Below are 24,330 nucleotides of genomic sequence, written 5' to 3'. Positions count from 1 at the left end.
CCACTTTGACTCACACACACTATATTCTTGGCACACTGAGGGGAAGGGCAATGAATCTTGGGCCCATTTTGCAGATATATGACGTATGCCTTAGGTAGAGTGGCTTTCCTCCAAGGCCGCGGTTGTCAGTGGTGCCAAGAATTCTACTTTAGACTATCTTCTGTGTGTTCAACCAACTTTGTCCTCAGGATATTTCCTGTGTAACAGACTCATGAGGCACCTCCTGTGGATCCATGATCATAAAGGTGCATCTTCCAACATGGTTCCTTCCCTTTGCCTCTGGACACAGCTCAATCTGTAGTGTAGACACTGCCCTGCGGCTCTTACCTGCATGTTGCTGCCCCACTGAGCCTTCCCTTCCAACAAGGCATCCAGGACAGCCCGGCTGGGCTCCTCAGCAGCTGGGTCATTCCCACTCACCACGTAGTAGGACGACCTCACTCTCTTGAAGAATTCAACATCGACATTCTTACTATTGCTGTGGTTAGGAATATAGCACAGGTCCAGATACACAGGGAGGCCTGGAGGCACAGCTGAAGACTTGACGGTCTTGGTGGTTCCTGGTCCTATGGTAAACAAACAAAGACACAGCAAGGGTCACAGCAAGGTACAGGGACCCATACAACCAGTACACCTAAACTAGTCATCCACAAGCAGGTCTTCTGGGACACCCAAAGAGGTGACAACAGTTCCATCTTTCTGCTAATTTGCAGAGGGCGTTTAACACTAGCAATGTGAGAGAATAGAACATGGCTATTTACCATCTCAATAAAAGAACTGAATCGTGGACAGTTTCCCGTTGTGGACAACCCATTAGCAAGGAAGATGAATTTCGAGGTCTTTCCAAAAGATGGAACTAGATGTAATACCCCTCCTAAAGGGGATACTAATGTGAATCTTAATTTGATAAGTCATCTAAGAAACAGATTTTAAAAGTCAAAAGGAAGCATCTGCATTTGGCAAACCATAGCTAAGTGGTATTAGAAATCCACTTCAGGGTTTCATTTGACAGCAATTTTGTCCACCATTGAATATTATACCCTAATATTCGACCTAGTAAATACTTTTGATGTTAACCCCATGATTTTCAAAACCCTCAGCACCTCAACCTCATTCATCAATTGATGAAACATTGTCTTCTCTCCTTAGCTCTCTTTAGACAAGGCTGGATACCAAACTTTGGCAAAGGAATGTTCAGAAAGACTAGACTCTCTCTAACCAACCAGGACACAGCAGACTGGGGAAAGGCCATCCTACAGCCAAAATTCCTAGCCAAGTCAGAAAAGCCTGGGAGAAGTAAAGATTCAGATTAACCTAAAAGTTTTCCGGCACCTTGTCTGGTGAGCTTGTTCTGGTTAGAAGATTTAAAGTTTTTGAAACATTAATAGGATTAGCGTTCTAAGGCAGTGGTTCCTCACCCTTTGTGCATAATTAGAATCACCTTGGATGTTTAATACTGATGCCCAGGCCTCATCCTCCAGAGTCTGACTCAGTTGGGCTAGGGCTGGGGTCTGGGGACCACTAGCTTTTAAGTCACCCCAGGTGAGTCTAAGCTGGTTTGAGATCACCGCTGTAAAGCCATTAAAAACACCATCTAGATTCTATATGCTTAATCCTCTTTCCTTTTTCCACAGGATGTTTAAAGACTGTCATCCTAGAGTCAAAACACCAGTGAATTCTATCAACTGTCCAGTTTTACTTTTAGAGGTAGAGGGGAGTGGTGAGAATTGGCCAAACTGATATTTGAATAAATTCATCCTATGAACAGATTATTAATAGGTCATTTTAATGAATCTGAGCTGAAAGCCCTCAAAATATCCATTTGGGGGCCACCTGAAGAATTCTGATTGGTAGTAGAAGTTGGTGAGTTACACTTCTTCTAATAATTAAACATGTCTGCAATTTTCCCTTCTACACTTAATCACCACCACCACCACCAAATGAATATTGCTCTTAGAAGCACAAACTGAAACAATTGCCAAAAGTCTACCCAGGTTTGTTTTAAAAATCAATTAGGAGCACAATTTTGCCATTCTAGAAATCTAAAAGCATTTTCAAAGTAAATGAAAATTAATTCATCTTTATTTCTTACTTTGCCTTTAAATTATCTCTTGAAGTGTCCAAAAAGTTTTTTTTTTTAAATTAGTATGTGGGCTAGGGTATATATGTTCTGGCAAATTTAGTAGCAAATTTCAGTTGGTTTTTATCTCATGTTTTCCCCTAAGTGCTGGTCAGCTGTCAACTCTTCTGGACCAAGGGGTTAATTGGTGGTTTTCCATTCATTCTAAACGTGTAAAAATTCAGTTTGTTTTCTATGTGCAAGTAAAAAGATCAAATCTGATCAGAACTGAGTCTTAAAATTGATGCTCCATATTGTTTAAAGTAAAACTTTGCAACTGTAACTATTATATCCTAAAATGTACTGAATTTGAGAGCCCCAAAGATTCATCTACCAGATTTTCCCTAATAAATCAGGGAAATGTTACTTATTTTTTGCTTTACATGTTTGGGTCAATTTATAGTTACTTTGTGAACTGTGATCTAAAATCCCTGCATGATTACATAAAGCAAAGATATATTAATGCAAATCCTTGTGATTGATTTGAAGCAACAAAATGAAGCTATGCAGCCAGACACCAGTTCCATCCAAAACCCAGGTCACTTCTGGGAGCTTGATAAATCTAGGAATGGGGACCAAAACAGGAATGATCAGAAGGCAGGGATATCTGCTCCTGCCAAGTGGAATTTCTATCTGAAATAGCATTCTGGGTCTATGAATAAGGTCATGGGGTGAGAGGGGGATAAGAAAAGTGCCCTCAATGTTTTTCTCTCCATTTGTACTGGCTACTCACTGGTCAACTGAAATTATGGTATTGGTTGGCTGACAAGAAAACAGAACACTGCCTTTAATGGAGATGTGTCTCCAACCTGGTGATTTTTTAATAAAAATATTATAATTTTTAATTTTAAAATTTTAAAATTTTATTTTTAAAACTTTTATTTAAAAAAAAAAAAAAGGACTTTCAGTCTTGGGCCAAGACTAGTCATTCCAAGAACCTGTGGTTCTCCTTGGGCCCATGGAAGCTCCTGGCCCATGTCACCTCAGCTTGGTTCTGGGGCCAGCATGGCTAAAGCCAGTCTTCCAAAGGAGCTGGAAACACACATCCTTGGTTCTAAAAATTCAGAACAGGGCTGCAGTCGCCATGCTTCAGAATGGTGCAAACCCGGGTGATGAATTCCTGCTGCTGCCCTGAGCCACACCCTGAGCTATCCCCAAGCCTTGGGGCCACACTGGGCTGAGATATATACCTTTGGGCAGAGGAGAATAGCAAAGGGAAGGTAAAGCATCAGTTCATGCTCTCTCAGCTTTCCAGCATAAACTCAAACGGGAAATATAAAGGCTCAAAGTAAAAGTAGAATTGTGGCCTACATCTGGGGGCCCAGCTTGCTGAGCCTACCTGCAGTTGCCGTCTTTACCGACTTGGATGTGGAGGCATTGGCGGCATTCTTGGTCTCCTTGTCTTTCTCTTCCCCACGTGCAGCTTTGACCTCAGGAGTGGTGGTGGTTTTCGTTGCTTTTTCCACAGATTCTTTCTTCTTCGGAGAAGCCACTCTGGACACCTTATCTGAGGATTCTTTCAAGCCTGCTGGTTTTGGTGAAGCTGCCAAGGGCTTGGACTTCCCATCACTCTTTTTGACAGGTGAAGATGACTTGGTCTTTGTACCCGGCTTTTTGGTTTTGGTCTTCTCTTTCAGGTCTTTCTTCAGAGCTTTGCCCAGGTTCTGCTCAATGGCCAAGGCCTCTGGGTCCACCATGGACACATCAGGGTGGCGTGGAGAAGGGCTGCGGTCTTGCATGGGGGCCGGAGGTGGGTCCATGTGTTTGTATGTGACAGTTTTGTCCGTGGGGATGGTTTCTGACTCATCTTCGGAGTCAATGTTGGCATCGGCTGTGATGGAGGGGCACTCTTCAGTCTCCGGGGGAACATCAGAGTCCGTCTGGGATGGAGCCGACTCGCTGACTGAGGTGGGAGGGGTTTCATCACACTGTCGTCCCTGTTGCTTTCCTCCTGGAGGCGGTGGGGCTCCCCCTGATTGAGTGAGGGGCTTTTCAGATTCTTCAGTGGCCTCTTCACTGGCAAACCACTCAAGAGGATTGGGATTAATGAAGGAGGGGGAGAGCTCTGTCTTGGGATGCTTGTATTCACAGGAGGACACAAGGCATAGATCAACATCCTGGCGGGCTTCTGAGGGGGACTTCTTTTCTGCAGCATAGGATCGGTCTGACGTCTCATAGGAATACGTAGATGCCTGGGGCGTTCTAGTGATTTTCTCTGTAGTCTCGTAACAGTATGTGGAAGTATCAGGGCTTCGTGTGGTTTTTGTAGGTGTCTCATAGGAGTAACTATCAGACTCAGGGAAACTGGTAATTTTCTCAGTGGTCTCATAAGAGTAGCTGGAGTCTCCAAGTGTGTGGCCTCCATCCTCGGAGTCATCATAGCCATTGCTGATGTCATCCAGGAGCCTTCTAGACCTCTCAGTCTTTTCGTAGCTGTAACCACTCACTTCAGGGGTCCTTGTGGTCTTCTCGCTTATTTCATATGAGTACCCACCCTCTTCAGGGCTCCGTGTGGTCTTCTCAGTAATTTCATAGGCGTAACCACCATGTTCAGGGGTCTTGGTGGTTTTCACAATGGTCTCATAGGAGTAGTCACTGTCACCTGGGGATTTTGTGGTTCTCTCTGTCTTCTCATAGTAATAGCCACCCACATCTGGGGGCCGGGTGGTTTTCTCATAAGACTCATAGTCGTAATCCTCTTCATCTGGGGACCTGGTTGTTTTCTCTTGTGTCTGATAAGCATAACTAAAGTCACCAGGTGTCTTCCCTCCACTGTCCTTCTCCATGCCAGATGTGGTCAAATCTCTATTCAAGGCTAAGTGGTGCTGCATTGTATCGAATAACATTGAGGCACGGAAGCCATAGGACTCTGCAGAGGCTGCATCTATTGGAGGAGAAGAGGAAGGATGACAAGCTGCTATGTCCTCTTTGACTGCAGAGGTAGAATCTGAAAAACTAGGTGAATATAAAGGAGAGGACTCTCGTGGGGTGAGTGGAGAGATATCAGATTTTGGAGAGAGCTTTTCTCCTTCTAGACTTTGTACTTTTTCAGAGGTGAGTGAGGCATATAAGGATATATCTCTGGGAGGAGCAACATCGGATAGAGTATCTTCTTGGAGAGGAGAAGCTATCTGAGAAGGGGTATGAGCAGAAGAGGTGGATGGGGAGGCCTCTACCTGAGAGACTGAGATGAGCTCAGAAAGATCATTATCTTGGGTATAGGACGGCTCCTCCATAGGTGGTATCTTGTGTGATAAACTGGAGTCCTGCATGTCAGAAGGACTGTAGTCCACTTCAGTTGGCCCATTTTCAGTGATGTGAAGCATGCCTGCACCCACTGCAGGGTGATCTGGAGACTGTCGACTGAAATCCATAGCAAGGGAGTGCTCAGGAGATTCTTGGCCAAATTCAATAGACATTGAGGACTGTTCAGATCTGTGCTCTTGAACTGGTGTCCTGGACTTGGCAGTTTTAGGGGAGAAGTCTGGTGGAGAAATTGACATTGGTCTTGGGCATTCTTCTTTAGATGGAGACATTTCTGTTTCCTGGAATGTAGTAGGTGTTTGCACAACAGACACTGAAAGGGAGTCATCTACTTCTGTGGAATGTGGGGAGCCAACTTCAGCATGGAGAGACGGAGACACATCATCTGTTGTTGGCTCTGGAAATGAGCTTGTAGCCACTGAGGCTGTGGAGACTGAGGCCACACCCTCCATGTGAGAGTATGTGTCTTCTGCTACACCCTCATCAACAGGAGTAGCTGACTTGTCTGAGACAGTGCCTTCAGAAATGGACATCTTGGTGTCTTCTTTAAAAGATCCAAACTGACTGACATCTATTTGTGTTGGAGAAACATCGCCTCCTAATTTCCTTTCATCCAAAGCCAGTGCTGGTTGAGAACTTATGGCTTCAGCATCATCAGTTTTCTTTTCTTGACCAAAGTCTTCCTTTATTGGTATAAAGTCTGTGCTTTTCCCTTCCTGTTTGTCTTGGTAAAGACCAGTGGAAGTCATTTCAGAAACTGGACTTATTTGGTCTGGAGAGCCTTGTTTTCCATTCTTTTCTTCAAAGGGGCTTTCAGTACATCTGCCAGAAGCTTTGCCATCAGCACTTAGAAAACTTTCATATGCGGACTCAGATCCAATTAGGGGTGGGCTGCGTAAAGGAGATAAAACTTTCTCAATAGGAGACTCTGAGTCAGGCACAGGTTCATCCATGGGGCTTATTGAAGCCCTTTCACTCTCATCTTTGGTATCACTGAATTCAAAACTCACTGGAAGTGCTGGTGGTTTTTCAATGACTTCTGTAGGGAGGTGACTGGATTTCTCATCGGTGGGAGATTGGTAGTAAGGTGTGTGGCCAGCACTGCCAGTCACAGACTGAGATGGTGATACCACTTCCAGAGTCTTATCCTCAGGACTAGCACAGTGTTCTTCAACTACTTCTTGGGTCACCTCAGGGGACACCGAGACTACTTCTGCCTCTGTGGAGACCTTGATCTCATTGGGCATCAGAGAGAAGTTCACACTGCGTTCACCCAGGGGGGTCTTCTCTACAGGCGATGGTGGAGACGGACTCAGGGATGGGCTCTTGGATGGGCTAAGTTTTTCATCTGAGACTGTTGAGATGGTATCTTTGATCTCCAGCATGGCACTGGCTTTCACCTCTTTCGCTTCAGTGTAGTAAGCGTCACGTAGAGCAGATCTGCTGAATTTGTCTTCCTCCATGGATGAGGGTGGAGAGATGGTGGAGGCTGAAGCATTGTAATCCTTGCCATCAGTAGCATCTGTTTTTGACCCTTCAGAGAATCCGTTGAGTGTTGTAACAGCAGGTTTGGCGTATTCCTGAGAATACAATGAAGACTCGTATTGGGTGATGTTTACGAATTCCTGAGATGGGGACTCTGTCTCTTCATTGTTGGTCTCATCACTCATCACGTCTCGAGGAGTAGACATCTCATCCATTGGGGTGGGCTCACTAGATATCTCAATTGTAGACTGAGTGTAGCCAGACGTGGCTGTGAACTCCTCAGGCTGGTCTTCTCGGTTTTCCTCATCGGAAGCAGTGGCCTCACTCTCCGAGCCTCCAGGTAAAGTCTCATCATGAATTGAAGATGCAGGTTCTCGGCCAGGAGACTGGGCTCCCGCTTGCTTGGCTGGTGTGGTGAGGAATCCATACTGATCCTCGGCACCACTAGCCTCTGCGGCCTTGTCTACAACAGCCATCACATAATCTTCAGCTTCTATTTTTTCGGGTTCGTATTCTTCCTCTCTGGCATCCTCTGCTTTGTCCTCCTCACCTTCATCCTCAGATTGTTCGGCTTCTCCCTTCTCAACTGCCTCATCCATGTCTTCTTCTGCTCGGTCGTCCCCACTGGCCACAGACTCCCTCTTCTCCCGGATGTGCACGTCCGCCTCAGCCTTTGCACTCTCCTCGTCCTCGATGAGGCTGTGCTTGGAGGTGCTCACACACACATTTTCTTCGCCGTCCTCTTCTGGTTCCTCAGCCTCCTCAGTTTCCGCCTTCTCTTCATAGTCTCCGGTCTCGGAGGATTCTTCAAAACCAGCTCCTTCATCTTCAAATTTTTCAGTGTCTTCCACCCCCTGCTTCTCGACTGGCTCCAACTCCTCAGGTGTCTGTTCGCACTCGCCCTCCCCTTCAGTGGTGGTGATTCCCTCATCTGGGGACTCGGCAGGACCCTTGATAACGTAGGCTTCGACTGGCTCAGTTTCCTTCAGTTTCTCTTGGTCTTCGATTAGCTCCAGCTGAGGCTTGATGTCCTTTGTCACATCAACCTCTTCAGCCTTTAACTCTTCAAAGTCCTTGGTTAGATCCTCAGGAGATGACATAAGTGACCTCTCAGCTTCGAGTTCTTTGGCAGGGCCAGCGGCTGCTATTCCAGCTGCTGCCGCTGTGGCAGCTGCAGCGGCAACAGTGCTGACAGCTGCAGCTGCAGCCTCTGTGGTCTTGCCTTCCTTCTTAATGACTTTAATTTTTCCCTTCTCCTTTGGCTTTCCAGCAGCAACAGAATCTTTCTTGACAGACTCTTCCTTCTTGGCTACTTTTGGTTTTAGTGCAGCTGGTTTTTTTGCTTCAGATAGAGGAGTAGATGATTTCTTTGAGTCTTTGGGGAGTTTCTTAATTTCTTTTTTGGGTTCCTTTTCTTCCTTTTTAATTTCCTTCTTTTCTTCCTTCTTAACTTCCTTCTTAACTTCCTTCAGTGGTGTTTCTTTCTTAACCTCTTTCTTGATTTCTTTTTTCTCTTCTTTCTTGATTTCTTTTTTGACCTCCTTTTTCACCTCTTCCTTTTTTGGTTTTTCCTCCTTCTTGATAGGTGTTTTATCCTCCTTTTTAGCCACTTCTTTCTTTGGCTTTTCCTTCTCCTCTTTCTTTTCTTCAGATTTTGCCTTTGTTTCCTTTTTCACTATCTTCTCCTTGGTGACTTTGGGTTTGACATCTGTGGTTTGCTTTTCGGCCACCTCGGCTTTCACTGGAGATGGCTCATCTTTGCTGGGTGCCTCCTTTTCGGTCACAGGAGGTTTGGTCTCTGTTTTTACTGGCTTGTCTTTTTTCACTGTTACCTTTTCTTTGCTTTCAACTTTGGGTGGCTTTTCCACATGATTAGCTTTTGTGACATCAGGGGTTTCTTCTTTAGACTCCTTGCGTACAGATTTGCTGGGAAGCGGTTTTGTGGCTGGCTTCAGGCTTTCTCGGCTATCAGCCCTCTGTTTCAGTTTTACTTGTTTCACGGCAGCAGTGGGCACCTGGCCAGTGAGATCCTTTTGGGTGGCCAGCGGCTGCTTCAGGAAGTCTAAATGTTTGAGCTTTTCCAGCCCTTCCAGGATGTTATATTGGGTGCTGTTTCCAGGAAACAGGACGCGGATGATCTTCTCTGCAGGGTTTGCTGGATGCCACACAATCAGAGATGAGACTGAAGTTAAATAGGTAATTGGGATATCTACTTCTTGACCATTAGGCAGGATTAGTTCAGCCTTGTCTTTGCTGGTGCCAGTCCACTGCTGCATAAAATACTGCATTTCCTTGCTGCTCTTGACTGGATTAAGTACGTACATCTCAAGTTTACCCACTCCCATTTTTTGGAAAAGAATGACAGGATCGATGGTATTGCCTACGCTTCTAAACAGAGGTTCTGGTTTCATGGACAATTTGCTCAGGTACTGGAGAGTGAAGCAAGCTTCTTCTAAGCTTCTCTTCATCTTGATGTTTGGTTCTGGGTTTTTCAGATTTTCAGGTACATTGAGAAATACAACTCCTAAGTCAGGGGAGATGAGATTTTTCATCCAGTCACTATTTGTGGTGGAGCCCTGGGACTGTTCTTCCTCGAGCTCTGCAATTTTCCGCTGTAGCATGCTATTTATTCCAGGCAAGTTGTCATCCCCAATGTGGGTGAGCAGGATGGAGTCCACTCGGTCCAAGTGTCGGATAAGCTTCCAGAAGCAGGATTTTCTCTCTGATCCTCCATTGATGAGCATATTGAATCCGTTCACTGCAAACAAGGCAGAATCACCCCTCCCTCCTGGGAAAATGTAACAGCAGGGCTTGGAGAGCTTTAGAAATCCCCCCGATGTGGGAGGTTCCAGGATGTCAAAAGGAGATGGGACTTCTACTGATTCTGAGAGATACTCAGTAAACTCAGAAAGTCCTTCCATTTCTGGCAATATAGAAGCTGAATTGAGTTTAATATTGATGAAGTCTTGGAGATTGTGTCTGTCAAGATTGGAGTTTTTCCAGTCCCCTTCTTCGGGACAGAACAGGGTTAAGCTGGCTTTGTTGGCAGGGTGGGTAGTACTCAGTAACTCCCCAATCTGGGTTTAAAGAAAAAAGGAAGAAAGAAAGAAAAGGTTTAAGTGACTGCCATCACTGATCCATCATCTCCATCTGTTACTATGCATTACAGGACCACTGGATGCACAGAGGGCCAGTTTCAGAGACACACTTGCTTAGTGATGCTGGTTGTTTAAATGCTAAATTATTTCCACGCTAGAGGTGAGCAGCCTGTGTCCTGAGTCCTCCTATTCCTCCCTCTGCCATAACCCGGACCCCATCACCATCCGTTCCTGCCCAGCAGGGGAACTCCAGAGCTCTGTTCCAGTTCTAAGACGAGTGACCATCTGGACAATAGGAGCTTCTGCCACAGCAGTTATGAAACATTTTGAATATTACCCCTGGGGACTTGCCATACAAAGATGCCCTTTAAAAAACATTAAACTATCACAGGGGAATGCTGTGTGATTCATTTCACCACTGATATAAAATATTTTCTTTTAATACACAGGTCTTGGCAAAAAAAGGCCTGATTGGACATACAAAAGGAACTCGGATAAAAGTACACTTGTTGTTGCCTCCTTTTAGAATTTGGTAGGCACAAAAGAAAAAAGTTTGGTGGATTTGTTCCCCGATGGGAGACAAGAAGTTACAGATTGCCCATGACTACAAAAAATGACTGGTTTCTGGCCTCACTGCACACTACTTAAAACATGAGTGGTTCACCCAGCAGGTTCTCTGAAGCCGTAATGATTAAAGTGGTTGGGTAATTATACAAGCCGGTGGCCAAATTCATTCCCCGTTTGCTCATGTTTAAATCCAAGGGAACCACTCTGCTCTCTTACTGCTCCCATTCTTTTCAGGGCACGTTGGGTATGAGTGACTAAGATCAAATTTGGCTCAAATGGTTTTCAACACATTGTTTAGTACTTTCTAAGGATGGAAATATGGAAAAGCCAATCTGGACCAAAACAAAGACTGTGGTTTAACAGAAATATTACTTTCTTTCTCATTCCATATTATGTCATATGTTTCATGTTCTTAGTCTAGCAAAGAGTGAGGAGAATCATGCCATAAATTCCAATCTTCTTTCCATCTCAGGAAAACTCATAAATCAGCTCAGAGTTTCGCCTACCAAGGGCTCTGTGTCCTGGATGGCAAAAGATGACAGGACAAAGCAGTTTCATCTGGTCCAGGCATCCCTGAACCAGCAGGGCTGAACTACCTTCCAGTATTAGATTAGTTTTCTTTATCTCATATAACCTCCCAAATATTAACATTCTGATGTGACTATTACATATGTACATAAGGATAATTTATAGAATCTGAATTTTCCTACACTAGATTGCAGCAAAATTGTCATTTTTATTTTATTAGCCTATTAGTCCTAAGCATAACATTTTATGTGAAGGTCCACAAAATAGCAAAATGACAAAACTTTGCTGTTTACCTCTAACTTAGCTTCACAATGTCCTATAAAAAGAATGTAAGAATGAACTCCTATTTTGGAATCTAAGAAAACTTAAAAAGCAAATGATAATCATCCTTAGGAGAAATTTTTGCTCAAATTATTTGCTGATCAAAGACAATATGAGCACCAAATGTGACTTCTTGTCCAATAATTAGCATAGACCCTCATCACTATCACTATTCTCCACTCTAATCTTCACAGAGACCATGCAAACTGCTTATGTTTTGTATTACATTTTAGGGGGCAAATCCACACAACTCAAAGTGCTGAATCTTTACCAGTAAAATTTCAAAATTAAGTTTAGTCTATTTTAATTTTTGAAATGCTGCCTGGGCTGAGGCATGGCTGCCAAGGGTATTCCATCACCAGCTCTTTTTATGTGAAGTGTGTAATTGCCAAGTTCAAGGAGAAGGCAAAAAGACTTAAGGACTATCTCCCTACTTTCCATCTTTTCACCCCTACCCAGACAGTTTCTGTGCACTGCAGGAAATAACCCCAAACAAAATAAGGCTGCACAGAATTCTGAGGAAGTCAGAGGTCAAGAAAGGCTGGTGAATGGAGAACTATGATGTCCAAGGCAAAGCAGAAAAGAAAGGGCACTGCTGGACAGGTTTCTTTCCAGAGAGGGGAAATCCGGTCTGCTGGAGAAACAGCAGCATATGGGGCATGGAAAGACAAGAATGCAGAGATGGGCTGGAAAGAGCCAGCCAGGAAGGACATGGATGGAAAGGGGCATGGAGGAGGAAGAAGAACAACTCCTGCATCCTTGGGGCTGCAGAACAGAATGAAGCCCTCATTGTCCCCATAGCCTCCTTCAGACCTGTGGGCTAAAAAGCACACTAGACAGTCAGTGCCTCAAGGGCAAAGACAGGATCTTAAGAGCACTCAGCCCACAGAGGTGCACAATCGATGCTCATTCAATGAGTGGAGGAGAACGATAAGGAAGACCCAGCAATGTTAGCAGTGGCAAGGAAACATGTGACCAGTTCTTAGACTTGGAAGCTGAGGCTTCTTCTAAACAAACTGAGAACTCATCATCATAGTAAATGGTAACTGTTTTACTCTCTATACTAAATGCTTCTGGATAGCAGGAAGCACACCTTAACTTGTGTCTCAATTATCTTTGTTTCCCCAATACATAATAAGTCTCAACAGATGCTTGTTGAACTGTGCTAAACTTGGCCAACTCAACACATGCTGTCTTCCTGGAGTGGGCACTTGGGATGTGACACAAGTCTGCTGATACTTATCAAACACACTGAGTGCCACCCTGGTTCTTACAAAGATGGATGACAGACATGACTGGGAGAAACACTGCTTCAGGGCAAAGATAATCTTTTTTGTAAATTACTTTTTCTAATGAAATGCAGGCATACTGAAAGAGGAAGGAAGGTATAGAAAATAAATGGCATTATTGCAGATGATATTAATGAAACAAGATTTAAGTTTCTAAACCATGGCCAACTAACTACATTTCCTTTTTTGATTAGGTTACTTGCTTGGCTGATGAGGAAATACAGTAGACTGTGTATCTCTGGGCTTTAGTAAGACATTTAATTGTGTGATAGCAGAATTAGATGGATTTCTGGCCAGCCACATAAATAGTGCTGCTTAGTGTCAACCTGGAGGGAGGTCTATGGTGGGCTGCCTCAAGGCTCATTTTCTGTCCTGTTAAGTATTCTCTTGGATGAAAATGGTGAACACATGCTTATCAAATCTGTGGATGGCATGAAAATGGGAGACACAGAAAAATGTGGGTTGGTAGAATTAAGGTATTTAGAAAAGCTCTTCATATTGGGACAATAATGGCTAAGTCAACTCTAACAGTATGGCATTCTAAAGGGATAAATGTAAGGTTCAGTAAACCAGCAGGGTGAAGTAAAGGATTGAGAGATGTGGCTTAACAATGACATCCATGGAAAAGACACCAGGATTTTATTTAATAGTTGACAGTCCAGTGAATTTATCATGAAGCTAAAGAAGCTTAAACTTCAAGGCCCCTTGCTGGCATGGTCCCCTACCAAAGTCCTGTACTTAATTGTGCATTAATAATTGTGTTTTTCTCTTAAAGGGAGCCCCCAAATTATGTAAATTGCAGAGCCCCTCAAAGCCTGCATCACTTTCTTGTTGACAACTGTGCATGGTGATGTATTTGTACATGGTCAAAGCTACTTTTAGACTTCTTTAATGAAAGATTATATTGGGAACTATAGAAGCCACTGACTCTCACAGTCCTAACCTGGTCAGTGACTCCTGGAACAGAGTGTACAGTTTGAGTCACGACACTTTATGGAAACCAGTCTCCCTTGCTGGCCCCTTCACCTTGGCCGTATTGGCCTCTAAATGCTAGACCTGGGCCCTTTTCTCTTCTTAATACATTTCTCTGTCTCGATCATTTCACCTATCTTCTGGGCTTTAAATACCTCTGATATGCTAATGGATTCCAAATTAATATCTCCAGCCCAATTCTGAGTTCCCTGAGCTCTGAACTGATATATCCAACTGTCTGGGAATTCCTACATTCTAAAACATGATCAGGACTGAATGTTTGAATTCCCCCAAAACTCATCCCATCTCCCTTTCTTGACAGAGGAACAGGTTTGAAGGACAATACCTAGGGATTATAAGGAATGTTTAATATCTTATGAAGAACTGTGGTAAAACTGAAGATGATTAATCTGGAGGGGAAAAAAATTGGCAGTGTTGGTGAAGAGTGTCTAAGGCACTGTAGGTGGGAAAGGGATCATATTCCTTCCTTAAAGATACAATGAGACAAATAAGGAAAAACTTTCTAACAGAGAGACTGAAAAATGCCCCCAGGAGATGATGTCACCATCCCTGGACTTCAGGGAGGGATGATGGGGTTAGCCAGGCAATTGTCCTAACTGTAAGTTCTGGTTTTGTGGTTATATTTCCAACAATTAAGTCTCCAAAAACCTGAAGCTCAAAGTATACTGAATGTTTTATTTTTCAGTCCATTTATTTTTAGCTATTTTTGTAAAAAAAAAAATTTTTTTTCTCAAATTGTGTTTCTGATTTCTCTGGAGTTAACTAGTATGTTTCAAGGACTGGATAAAAGGAGCAGAGGGGGACACCAAATGGCCCTGAAGGTCCTTTTGCTACCTAGTCGCTCTGTACTCAACCCTTTTTCAAGGCAACAATGGGCAATCATAGCTCCAAAGGCTGATAACCCCTGATCTAGTCCAGCGATTTGCAATCCACTTTTGCTGTGACATCCTTTCTTCAAAGTCCACAATGGAAAGGAGATAAAGACCAAGTTGCTTTGGTTGGGGCCGGAGGAAGAGAGTGAATTCTATCCAATGTCCTCCTTCTTCCATGGCCTTCCCCCCACTACTCCGACACCACTGATCTAGTCTGTTAGGAAAAACCCTAGAAATCCTTTTCAACATGGATTGAGTATTACTTTCTTCAAAGTATCAGCATGGGGGCTGTGGAGGTGGCAGAAGAGAATATGACACAGCCTCTGGCCTTAACGATACCTGCCTGAGTGTAATGAGGATGTGTGTCCTTCAGAACCGGCCTCCATGAATACAAACCCTGGGGAATCTGCCCTGCCAAAGAATTCACAGAACTCAAATTCTTCAGTTAAGGCTATTTCTTTTTCTTCTATAATTAGTGGCAATATCTGACACATGCACAGTCCATTGTGCTAAAATTTTATTTCTATAGTCTAGTAAAAATGACTTAAATAGCAATATTTAAAAAGTAGGGGGAGCAGATATTATTTAGGGTCCAGATGGACAAATTGTGATACCTCCGTATTTAAAATCTTGGCAGTGACAAACATTTCTCTTTACATATATCCTTTGTTTGGTTTTATAGTAAAAAAGAGAAACCAATGACTTGAGTAGAAACCAACTGCAGAACTGCACAGGAATGCAGAAAGGTACCCATGTGCACATAAATGAGCCTAGAGGCAGGCCACGTAACTGCTCACTCACCAGGTCTCTGGGCCACTTCCAGGCCTCTGCAGCTCTCTCCCTTCCCCCAGGCAAGACATAATAGTGTGTGTGGCCTCTGAGCTACTAGACAAAGGCCCACTGCCTCCAGGTACAACAAGCACATGGGGACACAATTGTGCAAAAGATCCTGACATTACAGGTTATAGTGATCGCAGGCCAATTTCAGGGCAGTAGGCAGAGTGAGAATTGTAGCTCTAGCTTTAGAATTTCAATGCAATTGAACAATGATGTGCTGCGCCTTTACAATGTGCAGCTGCAATGAATACCAAGATGAACCAGACATGGAACCTAAACTCTAGCTGTCTTGAAAGAAGACAGGCTGAAGCTCCCATTTTGATGTAGTAAAGATGCACCAACCATGAAGAGCCCTGAAGCCTCTGAGAAAGGAGCTAACTGACTGCCCGGAGGTCCCTTTGTCCCTGTGGGAGCCAGTTCTCTGTGCTCCAAGATGCAGATGACACCACACCTTCTGAGCACCTTTTCAGTTTTGTATTCCCTCCTCCCCAGTGGGTGGAGAGTGAAAATCACTATGTTATCTGACCAGTGTTTTTACAGATGCCCCCAGGTGAGCCAAATGAAGTTGGGCGGACTGCTTACAGCTCTTGCCAGTGATGAAAAGTACACAGAGACCTCTCCGTGAACCGCAGGGCTAAGGAAGATTAAATGCAGAGAGACACATGGCCCTCTGCGGTCCACGTGAGACACAGCAGCCGCCATCTCAGGAAGACAGTTTTAAACAGACGTGGTAACTTTTCTTTTCAGCACATCCCTCAGCCCCTCCCTTTAGAAATCTGCCATCAGCCACAGGCATGCCCCAGCCTGCCCTGGTGATGGGCCTGCATTGTTTCTGTCACTGCCATCAACAGATAAGCTAGATGAAAAAGGCACATTATTTTGGAAAGTTTCCCAGCCAGGATAAGGTTTCAAGCAGAAATAAATAAATTAAAATCTTTCATCTGATTTCACCAAATACCACTAACTTCATATAGTTTTCAATACTTCACGTGTCATCTTTGAATGAGATATATTCATTAGAAATAGTACTGATCCAGCTTCAGTCCAGTTAATTTAACCATCTTTTTCTTGGGTCATTGATGAGCCCTATTTCCTTTTCTAGAGCTCACTGTTCAAACAACCCAAGTTCAAGCATCAGGACCAGGCATTAAAAAGTAAGAGAAATCTAAATAATTAGGCCTGGAAAAGAAAGTATAAGTCCTGAAGGAGATCAAGGCAGTTAAATCCTACCAAAAGCTCAAGAGATCTTTGGAGCATTCTCTCAGAAAACAGGAAACCTGGTTTTTCATCGGGGCTCTAACATTTCAAGTTTCTCCATCACTTTTGCCATCTATAAAATGTTTACTAGACTAACACCTCCCATCTACCTCTTAGGCACATTAAGAATGACTCCAATTAATTATAGATGAGTGCTCTAAATTCTTTGGCAATGAGCCACAGAACTGAAGTATTCTGGATCACGCAGCTTTGCTTATTTCAAAGGAGCCGTGACATTCCTCCCCTTCTTCAATCTCCCCCAGTGCTTTCAAAGAGCAGGGCAGCCTAAGGCGACAATAACCAAGCAACTGAAAGCGTAGACATTCCCAGACAGAAACCTACCTCTTGATCGGTGAAAATCTCTATGAAGTTCTGGAAGGAGAAAGAGCCGGACTGGAGAATGAGCTCTCCGGTATTTTCAAAGCACTGCCCGGTCAGCACGAGCAGCTTGTGTCGGGCGGCATCAGTGATCATTAATCGCACCTGAAACAAAGCACAGAGCGTAGTACCTGAGCCATGGGCAGTGCTGCCACCCCACCTTCAGGACAGGACTAGCCTTTGGAGCCAATGAAGTTTATTACCAAAAAAAGACATTCATTCCCTTAGGGTCTAATTTCCCCTGGGGACAGGGAGAAAGGGGGAGGATTAGACAGAGCCCTAGCTGTAGAAATCATCCACAAAACCAGGAAGTGTGGTTATCAGTTCGCCCATGAATGTCATTTTCAAAGTTTTGCTACAACCAACACAGTAGCAGTAGTTGACTTTCTCCCCCTAGTTTTCTCCTCTTTCGCAAAGCAGTCCTCACAGCTGGCAATCATTTGTTCCACAGCTGTTCAGAAGTGTCTGCTAGCAGCGTGTAGTCTGTGAGACCAGGAAAGACTTGCGAATATCTCACAGGCTGAGTCACCATGGACAGTCCAGGTCCCCAACTGCCCCTCAGGAAGGATAGGGAGCCAACAGAGTCCCCCGTGGGCCCCTCCATCCAGGATCCCTTTCCTTCCAAGCCATGCAGCAAGCACACAGCTCCAAGTGCAGTCTCCAACGGAATCAGCAAGGTGCTTGACACCCAACACAAAGAAAAGGCTACCCCTGAACAGCAATCTTTGGAACAGAATTGCAAATGGTTTGCACTAAAGAATTCTCTGTGAACTTTAAATGGCAGGAAGCCAGCTGTCCTTCAGCAGAAACACCGCTCTAAGCACCAAGGTATTCGCTCTGAGCCCAATTCCTGAATGTTCAGCGCACACTACGTGCCAAGCATCGTGCTAGGCACCGAGGGGAGGATACAGAAGTAAACAGGACATGACCCCTTGCCCAAGGACCCCACAGTCTAATCACAGAGAAACACAGGTAACTAAGGAATTGTTTCAGCCCCATCTGATCCACAGGTGAGCCTGGATTCCTTACAAAAAATTTCCTTATTTTTCCCTTTTCATTTCTCACAGCTGTTCCAGGCAGTCTGTCTGGACATTTATTAATTCTCCAGCGTTTTTCATGTCGTAATTACTTCCTGATTCTGTTAGTCACAGAGGGACTGCTATCCATCCCATCTCTTTCCTCAACTGGCACCTTAACAGATGGCCAAAGAGGTCCTGCAGACCTGAAGCAGGCAGGCCTGGGTCAGAACAGGTTACGCCAAAAAGCGGAAGCAACACAAGTGGTCATCAAGTGAGGAATGGACACACAAATGTGGTCTAGCATTACCCAGCCACGAAAAGCAGTGCAGTACTGTTACATGCTACAACATGGATGAACCTTGACAACATTATGCTAAGTAAAATATGCCAGACACAAAAGGCCACATATTGTATGATTCCATTTATATGAAATGTCCAGAATAAGCAAATCTACAGACAGAAAAGTAGATTAGTGGTTGGCAGAAGGAGGAGTGGGGAGTGACTGCTAACGGTTTCAGGGTTTTTAGTGGGTAATGAACATGTTCTGGAATTAGATAGTTGCACAATTTTGTAAATATACTAAAAACCACTGAAGTGTACACTTTAATGGATTTTATGGTATGTGAATTATATATCAATTTACAAAAACAGGATGCAGGCACAGACATGCTCAAAGTGGGGGTAGAAGAGATGCTACAGATAATGGAGGCTCCCAGGGACTTTGGCTACTTAAAGTCCAAGAGGCAACTCAATCTCAGAAGTGCTCAGCTATAATAAAGGAAGTGTAAAATGGAGCTATAGCAATTCCTCTGGCCTGGGTGATCAGGCATTCTCGGCTTCAGCCAAGTTTTTTATGTCGCAGTGGGCTCTGAAATACATAGTTACTCTCTGTAGCAACAATTTCATATGGTATTAATAATGGTATTCATACTTGCACAGAGGTGCAAACTAAGACAAAGACAGTGAATAACTTGCTCGAGGCCACCAGCTAGTAAGTGGCAGACGTGGGATTGTGGACCTACGCAGTCTGGTGTCAGTCCACGCTCCTGACCACTATGCTGTCCTGCCTTTCAAGGGTATGCGGGATAGCTCTGAATGGGGCTCGCATCTGAGATGGCATTCTTCTCTGAGTCTGTCCTGGGTGTCTGTCCTGAGGGCTTGCAGTCTACTTCCCCTGCTATATCCCCACCAGACTCCATCCCAGCAACACTGCCCCATATGTACCCCAAATTCTATATCCCCTTACCTTGACAAAACATTACAGTCCCAGCTAGCATCTTCCACATTGTCCTTACCGGGAGGGGCAGCCTGGGGTGGTACCGATGCCGAGAACCAGCCACTGACTGGGAGTTAAGGGAGATCCCCGGACCCAGGACCTCTGTCTCCTGAGTCCGTCTCCTGCCCGCCTGCCCAGCCCCTCTGACCAGCTGGGTCTCTGTCCAGCATGCGAGGCCCTGCCCCAGGCTGTGCAGAGCCAAACGCTCACCTCAGTGCTGACTGCTTCATCGGAAGGGTTGATCAGGACGACTGTTTCTAAAACGTCACTTCGGTGATGAAGGATCTTTTGTCCTGCAGGCACAAAAACACACACAAAAGAGGAGACCTTCAGCTTTTCCAGATGAAATCTGCCCTGCCTGCTTGTAGGGTCGCAGAAGAATTTCCGCCCCCAACGCTGTGGCACTGGGATTCTCTACACCATCTTGGGAAGCACAACTGGTGCCACTGAACAGGAGGGTGCGGACTCCGCCAGGTTCCCCCCAGCTGGGTATGTGTGGGCCGGGCTGCTCGGCTCCCGGCAGCCTCCGCGCCGCAATGGCGGTTTTCATCTGAGACAAGGGTGGGTGCCAGGAAAACTCAGCCGGGCTCTTGACATTTCCTTTCTCATGGTAATTGGGGATGTTTCTCCGTATCAGCCTTTCTTCTGGTGAGAACTGTGCTGAGATTAATTAGGAGCCTTATTGTGAAGTGAATGACATCCAGAAACCCCAGCTAACAATTAGCCCAACAACCAGAATGGCTGTCTGAGGCAGGCTGCAGTCTGCTGGAGTATTCATTAAGTAATTCGCTTGCTCATTGAAAACTGGAGAAACTGTGAGGAAATGAAGTGGAGAACAACCCTCCTGCAGGATGGGGTGGCCAAATTTGCCCCTAAAAACAAGCACAGTAGATGGAGAGCACAGCAAGGTGTTGTGTGGGATGAGGGGCCGGTCTGGGGAGGGCTGAGACCCCGCAGGGCCTGGCGCCACGGCCCCGACTTCCCACACCTTGCAGATCCCAGGCCAGTCCAGCCCAACTGGACTGAGGCCTAGGACCACCTTCTACCAGACTCTCCCTCCCTGGACAATGAGATGAAATTCATCAGGCAGATGTGTGGCCAGAGCTGGTGACACATGCTCTGCCAGCTGCCAAGGGACAGAGAAGAGGGGTGTTCCCTCAGAAAAGTGGGAGGGAGACACGTGGTTGGAAGGGTAAACCACAACATGTCTGCCGCTTGGAAGTACAGTGACACTCAGGCGACAGGAGGAAACAAAACAGAGTCTGAGGGAGACGGACACCAACGGAGAGAAATACAAGTGCAGAGAGAATAACCAAAAGCAACTGTTTTCCAGGAAAATAGGTCGGCACTTCTTCAAAAAGCTAAAATAGAATGATGGTAGGACCCAGCAATTCCACTCCTAGGTGGAACTGAAAGCAGGAGCTTGAGCCGATACTAGTATGTCAATGTTACCTGCAGCATTATTCACAACAGCCAAAAAGCGAGACAACCCAAATGCCCCCGTGTGTGATTAGGTAAAATGTGGTATATCCATACAGTGGTATATTACTCAGCCATAAAACAGAGTGAAGCTCTGATAATGCCACAACCTAATGGAAGGACCTGGAAAATATTATGCTGAATGAAATAAGTCAGACACAAAAGGATAAATATGATATGATTATACTTATATGAAATATCTAGAATAGGCAAATTCATAGACTCAGAGTGGGTTAGAGGTTATGGGAGTAAAGGAGGGGGACTGGGGAGTTATTGCTTAATGGGTACAGTTTCTGTTTGGGGTGATGATGATGTTTTTAAAATAGAGTTGATGGTTGTACAACCTTGTGAATGCAATTAATGACACTGAATTGTATATTTAAAAATAGTTAAATTGGCAAATGTTATGTTTTTTATATATATTAATATATAATCACAACTTTAAAAAATAAGATAATATATCAAAAACATTTACTGGTACACTTTAAATGAGTGAATTGTATCATATGCAAATTATATCTCAATAAAGCAGTTAGAAAATTAAAAAAGAAAGCAATCCAGAGCACACAGCTTAGCTAGGGTTTTTTTTCCTTTCTGTCATCAAGGACCAGAAGTACGACAGAAACGGCACCGTGTTGAGAAACTTACCACCATGGCCATTATCAAGCCCATTCTCCTCCACCATCTCACTCTTCCTAACAGCTCATATTTATCAATAAGCCCCACATTGCATATAAAAGAAGCCCAGGCTAATTATGGTATCAGGCACTGCTCTAAAACTTCACATACATGACTTCCTTTATCCCTAGAAGAGCTCTGTGACACAGGTACTACGATTTTCCCACTGGGGACAATGAGTCTATAGAAGAGAATTAATTAGCTCAGGGTCACATGACTAGTAAGTGGTGGAGCCAGGATTTGGACCCAGGTCGCCCGGCTCTAGAGCCTCCACTGCACTGCTCCATGGGGGGTGCTAGTTACCGGAACTAGGATTTGGGAAAATAGACGAGGCACAGACATTACATGCCAAGGAAAAGTCCAAAGGAATAAAACCAGAAATGTGCTTAAAGAAGCAAGAAGCCAGAAAGCATTAGAAGAATAGTGGCCAAAAAAAGGCTAGGGTAGCAGAATACCCACAAAAAAAGAAGGTAAAATTAAAAGAAAGTGTGTGACATCTTATTTCAAACACTTAAAAATGAAGAAACAGAACAATGTCACACAGTCTAAGCAGGCAAAGAACTGAGGTTTAAGAAAAATAAGCCACAGGAAAGAAAGTTCCTTTGTTATAAATGCTAAATATTTTAATTTGTTGGACATTGCGTTTTGGGTTTTTTGGTTTGTTTGTTTTTGAGACAGGGTATCCCTCTGTCTCCTGGACTAGAGTGCAGTGGCGTCATCATAGCTCACTGCAACCCCCACTCCTGGGCTCAAGCGATCCTCCTGCCTCAGCCTCCTGAGTAGTTGGGACTATAGGCGTGTACCACCACACCCGGCTAATTTTTCTATTTTTGGTAGAGATGGGGTCTCATTGTTGCTCAGGCTGGTCTAGAACTCCTGGCCTCAAGCAATCCTCCCCCCTCAGCCTCCCAAAGTGCTAGGATTACAGGTGTGAGCCACCTCGCCTGGCTTGCTTTTGGCTTTTTGGTTGTTTTTGACAACAATGTGCATTTAAAGCTAAAGCAAAAGAAAATCAAATGATAAAATGAAAATCAGCAAAACACATAAAACCATAAGGACCTCTTTCTAGATCTTTCCATCAGTGTCCTCCTTGAAACAAAGAGTTCAGGAACTTCAAAGGCACTAAGTTGAGGCAAAATTAAGCAAAAGCGTAAGACCAAGAAGTGAATAGTCATTGCCTTGGTCATACTTTTGATGTGAGCACCCAAAGCGTCAGGCAGCACAACGTCCAGGTATGGCTACTATCCTGACTATATTCTGTGGGAAGCCACAGACGCAGAGTTGAGCAAGGTACACAGAAGTGGCCCCCTCCCCAAGAGATGGTAATGAAATCAGAGCCCCTTTCTTTCCTAAGTGCTCCTACACGATGCCCCCAGCCCTGCCAACTGCACCCTTCAACATGCACCTCCAGGCAACAGCAGCCCTGCACAGCCCACCCCCTGCCCACGCGTCCTGCCCCGCCCCAGACACGGCAAGGTGGCCTGCTACCCAGGCGCTCCCTGGCAGGGGCTTCTTACCATCCGCCAGGAGTTCCTTTCCTCTTTGGCTTTATCACTTGCAAACAAAACAAATGCCATGTGACAGCTGCTGTTTACCTCTACTCCTCCCAAATCAATTTTCAGACCAATTTGTCCAGGAACTCAACTAACGATGTTCTTTTTGTCCATCTTTGGAAATGCTGGGAGGAATGGCGCAGACACGCACCAAGATGCCATGGCTGCTCCTTCAACAAAAGCCTTTTTATAGGATTGGATTTGAATGAAGGAAGGGATTTAAAGCGAGAGAGAGAGAGAGAGAGAGAGAGAGAGAGAGAGAGAGAGAGAGAGGAGCTTCTAACTCTTGTCACGGCAGGACTGTTGGCCAGATTCTTCCCCCGGACGACGTAACCAGGGGCCGGGCCACCCCAGCATCTGGCCAAGCCCGGGCCTCAGCCCCGGCATCCCCGAGGGGGCAGGCAGGCGGCTCTCTGCTGGGATGCTCGCACAGTTGCATATTTGGGGAATGTTTCACACTGGGAAACGGGCCAACCATTCTGAAGGAGAGGCCACCACCCTCGCCTGTAAAGGTCTCATTCAGTTGCTGCAGAAAAGAAGTTCCCAGGGAAGAATGGCAACCCGGTCCCAGCCTCTCTCCCCACCACTGCGGTCTGCAGTCTCCCCTCCACACCTCACAGGGACACCGTGAGGCAGCCCGTGAACAATAGTTAACCTCCCCCAGCTTCGGTCGGAGGGAAGCAAGAGTGGGGGCTGGATGGATGATTGTGTCACCTCTTGCCTCCATAAGAAACAGTCTTTGAGGGCTGCCCCACAAAGCCCAGGGTGAATGCGAAGGCCGACCCGGGTGGGGGCCGGGGGCAGCGGAGAAGACTGTTGTGGGACAAAAAGGGGTCTGCTCCACCTCAGAATCAAAAGAGGACGGTCTGGGGACCCTGGAAGCAGCAGGGGCCTTGCAGACAATGAGACTTTTGTTTGTGCTCACCCAAAGCTGTGTTCCGAACGCAAAAGGAAGCCCGTATGTTTCAGTTATTGCTGGGATTTCTTTCTTCCGTTTTGAAAATCTGACAGATTAACTGAATCTATATGTTTTATGAAGTTGAGCTGTTTTAGTGGTTTATGTTTTACTAAACCCAGGTGATTCTGAAATCTCTTAAAGCAAAATGTTATTTTCTACCTACATAAATTCTAGGATGCATGTGGGGTCTCTTCTACACAGAATTTTAGATTCCTATAAACACACACATACACACACACACACACACACACATGGGCTTCTCCTTGGTTTCAGAAGAAAATAGAAATGGTAATTGTAGAATAAAAGAAAGCCTCCTGTTTCTATTTAGTGTGAAAAGGAGAAGATGAGGAGAGTTCTGA

The 24,330-nt window shown here is 44.9% G+C and overlaps 1 protein-coding gene and 1 long non-coding RNA gene across 3 annotated transcripts in view; one reads left to right on the top strand and one right to left on the bottom strand.

Annotated features, from left to right (window-relative positions):
- MAP1B (microtubule associated protein 1B) overlaps positions 1–24,330 on the bottom strand; it is a 98,402-nt gene that overhangs the window by 5,357 nt on the left and 68,715 nt on the right. For both annotated transcript variants that reach the window (XM_045566105.1, XM_045566106.1), the window contains 4 exons: positions 19,514–19,596; positions 16,973–17,113; positions 3,459–9,945; positions 328–566 (listed from right to left, as the gene is read on the bottom strand). In XM_045566105.1, the coding sequence (XP_045422061.1) occupies positions 328–566; positions 3,459–9,945; positions 16,973–17,113; positions 19,514–19,596 (6,950 nt within the window). The remainder of the gene's footprint in view (positions 1–327; positions 567–3,458; positions 9,946–16,972; positions 17,114–19,513; positions 19,597–24,330) is intronic.
- On the top strand, positions 1,705–10,348 carry LOC123648368. The gene is made up of 3 exons (XR_006738592.1): positions 1,705–1,863; positions 3,757–3,869; positions 10,038–10,348. It is a non-coding gene; the product is annotated as an uncharacterized LOC123648368 (long non-coding RNA).

The sequence above is a fragment of the Lemur catta genome, chromosome 12 (genome assembly GCF_020740605.2).
Source record: "Lemur catta isolate mLemCat1 chromosome 12, mLemCat1.pri, whole genome shotgun sequence".
NCBI classification, from domain to species: Eukaryota; Metazoa; Chordata; class Mammalia; order Primates; family Lemuridae; genus Lemur; species Lemur catta.
The sequence above is the reverse complement of the archived record's forward strand: the minus strand, read 5'-3'. Positions and strand labels throughout refer to the sequence as shown.